This window comes from Labrus bergylta, chromosome 10 (genome assembly GCF_963930695.1).
Source record: "Labrus bergylta chromosome 10, fLabBer1.1, whole genome shotgun sequence".
Classification (NCBI taxonomy): Eukaryota; Metazoa; Chordata; class Actinopteri; order Labriformes; family Labridae; genus Labrus; species Labrus bergylta.
The window spans coordinates 28170735-28179897 of NC_089204.1; the positions used below are offsets into that span (position 1 = coordinate 28170735).

General features: G+C 40.0%; 1 protein-coding gene across 1 annotated transcript in view; it reads right to left on the reverse strand.

Annotated features, from left to right (window-relative positions):
• The window catches only part of ppp1r21 (protein phosphatase 1, regulatory subunit 21), a 19455-nt gene extending 13715 nt beyond the window's left edge, over positions 1-5740 (reverse strand). Inside the window, exons 1-6 of the mRNA XM_020654556.3 lie at positions 5214-5740; positions 1878-1946; positions 1090-1236; positions 833-934; positions 585-749; positions 420-478 (exon numbers count right to left, since the gene is read on the reverse strand). Coding sequence (XP_020510212.1) covers positions 420-478; positions 585-749; positions 833-934; positions 1090-1236; positions 1878-1946; positions 5214-5273 — 602 coding nt within the window. The 5' untranslated portion in view covers positions 5274-5740. The remainder of the gene's footprint in view (positions 1-419; positions 479-584; positions 750-832; positions 935-1089; positions 1237-1877; positions 1947-5213) is intronic.
• Between the last annotated feature and the right edge of the window lie 3423 nt (positions 5741-9163).

Here is a 9163-nt window from a genome sequence, read left to right on the forward strand (position 1 = left end):
GCATCCCCTTTTGTGTCTGGGTTCAACATCCGGAGGAGCGTACAGCTCCCAGGATTAAGTCTCCTGCTGCTTCAAACAACTTGAGGCTAATCCGTGCCCAGTTTGATGACCTGTTAGCTGTGATTGGTAAAAGGATTTCTCTGATGGACACAGACTAACAGCATTCTGTTTCATCAGTCTCAGATGCGTAACAGTTTCATTGTTACCAACACAACAAACTGCAGCTGCGATCTGGTTTATTACAACAACATAAACAGATTTTTTTGGAATCTCAGAACATCAGGAAAATCTCAACACCGACTAGCTCTCAGATTGTAGCATCAGGATATATCTTAATGAGTTAGCTTAGCTCCCTTAGCTTTAGGTCTTAACCCACCTGGACACCATAAATTAGATTTTGAAAAGAAAGGAGCATTTACCACTCTTCTGTTCGCATTCTGCACTCCTTTGCTTCCCTCTCCAGAGTCTGTGCTTTCACCTATCAAAAAGAAGTAATAAACATATTAATATGGCAGTTCATTAACGTGCTTCACCCTCCTCCTCCTCCTCCTCCTCCTCCTCTTCCTGCTGCTTTGTATCCTCACCTCCAAACGTGCTTTGTCACTCTGCAGCCGCTCGATTGTTTCCATGTACTTAGTGGTGAGTCCGTCCACTACAGCCTGATGCTGCTCAGAGCTTCTTTCCAGCTCCTCTAGTCGTGTCTTCAGCTCGGCCTCCTCCCTCTTGTGCTGCTCGTCTGCTTCATAAAACTGTCATGAAAACAGAGCCAGTATATTAGCTCTGGTGCAGGACGGTGATGGAGGGATATAAACACAACATGGCATCATCTCACTTGGATATGAAGCCTTTCATTTTCTTCTATCTTTTTCTGCAGGTCCTCATTAAAAACACTCTGAGTCTGCAGGCCGTGCTGCGAGGGAGAGTCTCCTTTACTCTGTCAAGAAATACATTATGGGTTATAAAACAGGATTCACAAACAGAGTGTAATCATTAACATCACTGAGATAGCTCATTCTTAAAACATCATTTTTTTATAACTCTGCACAGCTGTGTAGCCCCCCCCTCCCTCGTCCTTCCCCTCATGATCACCTTCCCCTTTTTGCCCTTGGATTCACTCGCAGCCAGCTCCTCCTGCAGCAGCTCCACCCTCTTGGCCAGCTGCTGGTTCCTGAAGCTGAGACTGTCCATCTCCTGCTCCTGTTTCCTCAGGCTCTGGTCCCGCTGCTTCAGCTGATCCTGAAGATGACGATAACAACGAACACACGTCAAGCACAACAGTGCTGTACATATATTCACCATAACCAAAACTCTCAATTATTGTGAAGACACCCTGTACAGAATTTACTTTTCATTGAAGAATATGGCTCTTCAGGATTGTATTATTGTGCAACTTCAGCATGAATAGGGGGCCACACAGTTGTTACAACCATGTGTTTTTGGGTCCTGCTTTTCTTTTTTTTCATACTTACTTTGTTTTTAAGTCAATGCAGTAAACACCCATCTTGTGTAGGTGTTTTTAAGATGATTAATAAATAATAAAGAGTTCAAACGTGTTTCACAACGGACAACCAACCCACCATGTGTGGGAAAAGACTTGAAGTGGCCTCCTTTTTGGTTATAAGATTGTCACTACAACTTGCTTTCTGTTGCTGAAGATGCTGCAAAACGTATTGGATACAATTAAGATTGTTCAAGTTTGTCGTACTAACACAGAGCTCCACATTATATCATATTGTGCGGCCTCTGTTTACTTCCACCCCTGATAATCTGGGACTCCCTAAACAGTTTGGATGTGTCTTAATAACTGAGCCAGTAAAAACTTTCTCCAGCTCTGGTCCTGATCGTTGATGCTGCTTCTGGTTAATATGTCACTTCACCTTTAGTGAGGCCGAGTTGGCTTGTTCATCCACAACTCCCTTCTTCAGCACCTGGTTCTGAGCCCGGAGCTGTGACAAAAACACACAAGAAAATGTTGAGACATGGAAAATAAAAGCAACGTTAAATGTAATCTGATATCTGGATGGAAGCTTAAAAAAAAGCGGGAATGCTAAATGAACAATCTTTAAGGACTTGTAATTACTGTTTTTTTCAAAATGAGTCATCAAAATATTGCAAACTCAATGTCCGGTGGCCTTTAACCACATAAACTGCCAGGGAGTCTGTGTGACAGCTGCACAGTCAGCACTTCCTGAGCGGGACATGGTGTTTGGCTAACTGGGGGATCAGAGTTGAACAGGAAACTGCACGCACGCCCCGTGCTGTCAGCTGACACCCAACAAAGGGCGCACACAGCTCTTAAGAGAAAACACACTGAAGCTGGCTTTACTGTCACTTGTTAACAAATTAAGACTTTGACCTCTACATATTTAAAATATATATGATATTTAGATTCAGCTATAATAGCCGGATAAGTAATTTGTCATACAGCCGTCACATAATGCAGCGAACAGACATTTGAGTTTAAGCACAAAATAATAAAAAAATAACCCTTTAAAATATCAGTTACAACCCGTTTCTCTTTATTATGTAAACCTGGGTCATTCTGAGCTGCTTCAATATTACGGTCATTTTGGAGGCTCTAGTTTGGGGTGATGTTGGCCTCTATTAATATGAATAATATTTATTAAAAGGAGAATAAGTCAAACAAATCGTCTGAGTTAAGCAGGAAATCTAAATGACCCTTTAAACATCCAGTTTATCAAGCTGAATCAACCCGTCTCCAAAAGACAATGCAACCTTGATTCAGGCTGGACTTAGTGCAGGGGTGTTGATTTGTCTTTGGTGAATTCATTTAAGATAAGTATACAGTCATGAACAGCTTGGATAGTACTCTCGTCATCCCAGACTGTGCGATATCTTCTTCCCCCAAAGCATTTGACTCCTGCAGCCACATCCATTAGGCCTGCACCACACCATCCACGTCACTTAAGTCCTATTCTCATAACATTTCTATAAGCTGCTTGAATTCTCTGTAAGCTATTTAAGTGTAAAAGTATAACGAGGTGTACAAGCAGAGACAAATGTACACAGACTAACCCACTGTGACAGAACGTTTGCATGTGCATACAGCCTGCAGCATGCCTGTCAGTATTTATTTATTATCTGATGATGACGGACAGTAAACACCTGTCACACATTTACATGGATGATTTATGTGCACACAAACATCCACTGTGTCTGTAAATCATGATATATATATATATGTTTTCAATGTTTGAATACACCCTGATTTGTAGATTTAGCTGTCACAATCACTGCATAAAATCAGTAAAATAAAAACATGCTTAAATATCGGAGAGACTGCAAAACAAACATTTTAAAATGGGAAGAGTCCTGGAGCCCAACTTGACAACATTTGTATATTTAAATTGATTGCTTTGACATCTTCAACAATGACATGTTTGTAGATTATATAAAGTTATGTATGCTTTTGTCCTTGACACACAGTGTAGATAAATTCCTCTAAGTCATTTGTACCCTGTGAGTGTGCAACTGTAGCTGTGTGTATCCTTATCTTGTCTTTAAAATATGTTGAGGGTGCTGGTGGCCTAGTGGATTGGCCGCACGCCCACATTGAAGCTATAAACTCTCTTATTTATTGTTGTTGATGTTGTTCTGTTTGTCTCTCTCTCTCTCTCTCTCTCTGCATCTCTCTCCATCGCCTCTTAACCTTAAACATTTGTACATATAACTGTTCAACATGAGTCTGGTTCTACTCAAGGTTTCTGCCTCTTGTTCTAAATGTTATTGGTGTGCTCGTAGTGGATTAATGTTGGGTCTTAAATAATACAACGTCATGTACGGTCTAGAGCTGCTCTTTATGAAAGGTGTCAGGCAGCTTACATTGTTGTGATTTGGCACGACACAAATAAAGAAAAACAGATTGATAGATGTAGGAGTGTGCGATATACAGTATATTGTCTAAGATAATATCGTAAACGTTAAATGATCATTTCAATCTATGACAACATCGAGTCACTTATTATGATCAACAAATGTCTTGACGACTCCTACTCGCACCGCTGGATCTAAACACTTTGCTCTGGTGATTTCAGTGTTTTTGTTCTGCGTTCACCTGAATGACTTTTGAGGGGGTTTTTTGGTACACATTTTGAGTGACGCAAAATATGGTCAATTATCATTATAAAAAACATCAAGATATTATTTTTTGTCAACATTGCACACCCCTAGATATAAGTTATATAATTGTTATATCTTTTCAGCTTCTTTAACACTCTCTACTATCTTACTGAACAAAAGTTGTTCTTGTTGTTACCCTTAAAAGTTTATATTCTAATGTTTATGATCAGCTGTAGATCATGTTTTCTTGGTTTTAAGTCTATGTCTGTTATTAATGTGTAGTCTCATTTCTTGTATCAATCTTTATTTGTAAAGCGCCAATCAATTAATAACACGTTATATATAAAGACACTTAACACAAGAGCAGGTAAAATACCTTACTCTTGTTATATCATTTACAAAGACCCAACACTAGTCCACGATTAGCACAGCACTAAGCAACTTTTAGCAAAGTTACAGTGGCAAGAAATAGGAGCAGAACCAGACTCATGATGAAGAGCCAACTGCTGAGACTGTGCTGGACTCAGTTCAAGTTCAAGTTAAGGTATCTTTATTAGTCAAATGCAAAGCAGTCATAGCTGGCAATGCAATGTTTGTGTTCCAAGCTCTCCTTAACAATGCAAAAATAAAAATAAATATAAAATAAAATAAATAAATAATAAAATAAATAAAAAAATAAAAAATAGTATAGAAGAATATTTTTGTCTATAAGCTCTCCTTAACAATGCAAAAAAATAATAATTAAAAAATAATAATAATTAAAAAATAAAATAAATGAATGAATTAAATTAAATATGTTAAATTAAATAAATTGTAAAAATAAAATAGTATAGAATACTATTTTTGTCTATAAGCTCTCCTTAACAATGCAAAAAAATAAAAATAAAAATAATAAAAAATAAAAAAAATAAAATAAGGAATAGTATAGAAGAATTAGATAGATAGATAGATAGATAGATAGAGATATCAGGAATAAGGAGAAGGACAGAGACTTATTTGTACACACATCTGTCCAGAGCAGCAGAACATTTAACACTTTTACAGAAACAGATATCATCATTACAACATGTTGTGATTATGAAAGATAATTAACTTTATTAAAGGCAAACAAAGGCCGTGTTTTTAGTTTTTACCTTGGAGTACTCCTGAGCCAGCTTGCTGTATTTAGTCTGCAGGTCTGTGACGTTAGCCATGATGCTAGTTAGCTTCAACTGTTCCGTTAACGGGGAGCTAACTCCGGTTAGCTTAGCTCACCGTGACAACTTCACTATTGTTCGTCCCGTTACTTTGTTAACATTATGACAGCTAGCCGGTAACGAGTCCCACAGGAAGACCTGCTCGGTGGTCATGTGATTTACAATAATTTACAAAGCCGGATGTTTTACTCTGACATGACAGCGACGCGCTCAGTGTGAGTGAGCTAACAGGCTAACCGTGTAGCAAAACAAATCCCGACATCCGAGTCACACAACAGCTCATGTTATCGCGATACTCCGCTGCTGCGTCCGCAAATCGTATTAGAGCGCGATTACAGCCAGTGCTAAGCTAAGCTAACAGCCACTGAGGATCCATTCATGAGGAGAAACAACAAACACTCTTCATTTTGTGACCCGCACAATCCCCCTCCACTGATGCTGCGTTCACGTTCCGTCGGAATATGTGTAAAATGTAAATTCTTATTCTTTTTCTTTTAGCTATTGTGGCGGTTTAGGCGCATCTAGGCGTGTTACTGCCCCCTACAGGCAGACATAAGATAAATCATTTGACTGAACATCACTGACATGTAAATACAATCCTGTGGCTTGTAAGAAATTAATAATTGCTTTTGCAATCGAGTGGTGGTTCTCGTATTAGCGAAGCAAAATAAGATATCTGGGCTGCCACATTCACAAAGTAGAATATTTATTTATTCTGTAAATACTGGCTGAACCCACCCAGAGGTGCTGCTTGTCAACAGACAAGGCAGGCAACTGCTTGGGGCTCCAGACCAGTTAGAGGGGCCCAACTGAGGACTGACAAACTTTAAACCATATGTAAAAGTGCCTCAGAATTTTACAATGACAGTAGAAAACCTCCCTAAGGGGGGTCCCATCTGACAGTACTCACTGTTGTTGCAGCGCTAAGCGTCCCAATATTCCTGTGAAAACTTAAATGTGTCACTTTTAAGTTGCCGAACATAATGGTGACGAATGCTAGTTGGAGGGGCCCCCAGCGAATTTTGCTTAGGGCCCAAACAGACTCTAGAATCGCCCCTGAACCCATCGTGCCCCAAGTCTCAGTCTAATTATCTTATCTACATCTTCTTAATAACAGATATACTTCCTAATGGTTGTAGATTGAAATAATGTACCTCCTACTTTTCCACTTCTTGCCACTCCAGACCTTCTTTGATTTTGCTTCTATATTCAGTTTTTCCCAAAACTGTAGTTTGTGTCATTCAATCCAATTAAAACAACTTTATTAATCCTTCATGTGTCAATTGGTTGTTGCCATAAATGTTCTGTAACTGTTGTGCATTTGATATTGGCCAACTGTTAAGAAGTTCAGGCAAAGATGATGTGATTTAATTCTTGATAAAAAACTCACTTTTACAGACTTGTTTTTTTTTCTTTTCTTTGATCTTCTTCTGTCTTTTAAAAAATAGATTTAAATGATTTCTGAAATATTGTCTTCTTTGTACACAGATACATTTTAAATGCTCACATAGATTAAAATCGGAAAATTAAGACATCTTCTTCGTGGTGTTCATCGACGTAACGCCAGCAGTCTACCAAACATAAGGAAATTAAACTATCCGAGGAACACTTGAACGCATCATGAGCTCCTACAAAAGCGTCAGAGGTCAAGAAACAGAAAAGTGTGAGCTGGTTTTAAAAGGGCGCCATCTAGCGTTTCAATTCTCTCTTTTAAAGTTTAATGGCTGTTTAAATACTTTTATAGGTGCATTAGCGCCACCTTGTGGACTAGAAAGATAGACAGATAGATAGATAGATAGATAGACAGACAGACAGACAGACAGACAGACAGATAGACAGATAGACAGACAGACAGACAGACAGATAGATAGATAGATAGATAGTTAGTTAGATTTTTAAAAAGTTTTGGGGGCTTTTTATGCCTTTATTTGAGTGATTGGTCAGTGGATAGAGTCTGACATCAAGGACAGAGAGAGTGGAGAATGACATGCATGAGGGGAGGCACAGGTCGGATCCGAACCCAGGCCGCCTGCTTGGAGGACCATGGTCACCCACATTGGGCGTGCACCCTGACCAATAGGCTACTGGCGCCTCCACTTCTAAGATTTTTTTAAAAAGCACATATTTCTGGCTTTGCAGATCTGACATTTGACACTTAATTGATCAGCTACTTGTGACTTCACTTTTTACAAATTCTGGCTGTTGAAAAGGTCACTAAATAGGCCCCTTTTGTGTCTTGCTGCATTTTGTCCACACTTTTGATCCAAAAACTTTTTCAACCCTGCATGTAGAGAGGCTTCTTTTTGAGAGCTGAGAGCTTTATCTGTCTAAACGTGAAGAAACACCGGGCTAAAAGGGACTGGGCCTTAAATCGAGATGGGCTCTTATTTGAAGTTTTCTGGTACTTATTATTCACACAGGTTTTATTAATCCACAAAGCCGGCTATAAACTGCTCTGTATATATTTGTACTGGTTGTGCAGAAAGATCAGGAAATAAAAGACAGAAAAATAAAGATATGATATTATAACTACATCCTGTCCTCTCTGTTTAAGATGTGCATAATGGCGTTTACATTTAAGTACAGTGATGCTTCCTTTAAATTATTTACTGCTGAGTTTCATTGGGCTTTGGATGCATGAACAAAAAACAAGGTCAGAAATCACCAGCGTGCTGCAGCCCTGTGAAGGATAGTCTCCTTTAAAACTCACATGACCTCGTTTGGGGGACGACAAGTGAAACGGCACGTTGCTAACGCAGCCATCACTGCCTCAAATCCTGCACGATTATTTCACCTAATCCATAATAATCTCCTCGTCGTTTCACCACATACAGCAAGCAGTAACACTGTTTCTTTAAAGAACTGTTTCTTTTTTAATTCAATCAGCTGTTTTTATTTAAAACGTGCAAAAACATCCAGGAGAAGGAGTTTTATGCTAAAATAAAGACGTCTCCTCTGCTGCTGTTTTCTCCTGATCTTAAATGCACACAGGGAGAACACAAACTCGCTAACACACACGCATTCACAGCCAGTGGCTCCAGCATTGTCTGGTTGCCTGGCAACTGTCGGCGTGGCGTGGTTGCTAGGGCCGTGTGGGAGGGGAGGGGGGGGGGGGGGGGTGATGCTGCTCTGATTTCCAGCTGAATTGAGGCAGTCAGTAGGGAGAACTCCCTCCCCTCCCTCCCTCCCTCTTCCAGTCGACACACAGGACTCTATTGAACAATAGAGCCGTGCCAGCGGGCCTGAGGCTAGTCAGACAAGCCCTTGTTCAGGGTCACACTGTGTTCATCCCACAGTCCTCCATGACTAATTAACTTACAGCCCAGAGTGTCGTTAGGACATCTGATGATGCATCCATCAACTGGCACAGCCCAGGAATCTACATTAATGTGAGGTGTGGAGCTGGCTGGCTGCCATGTCGGTGCATTCAACAAACTCAAAGAAGAAAGAAAGAAAGAGAAAGAAAGAGAGGGAGTTCTTGTTTGTTTTCGACTGTTGGATTCAGGAGAGAAGTTAACGTAACCTGGAGATTTCTGCAGAAATATCTCAGACTTCATTATTAACTAATCTGAACAGTTGCCATCTGATTAAAGCTCCTGAGGAGTTTTTAGCCGATTATGAAACAGACTGAAATTAATTCAGGCGACTCTTCATGACCTTAAAAAGCAAACGAGACCCTCACTGACAAGGCTGATTATTTCTGTTAAGGGCTGCAGAAAGCCTTCTTTTAAAGATTTATTCCCGGGCTTTTGATGCCTTTATTTGACCGTAGAGTCGTAGAGTGGACAGAAGAGGAAATCAGGGAGCAAGAGAGAGAAATGGGGGAATGACATGCGACAGGTCGGACCAGAACCTGGACCCATCAGCCTCCGTACATGGAGAGGAAG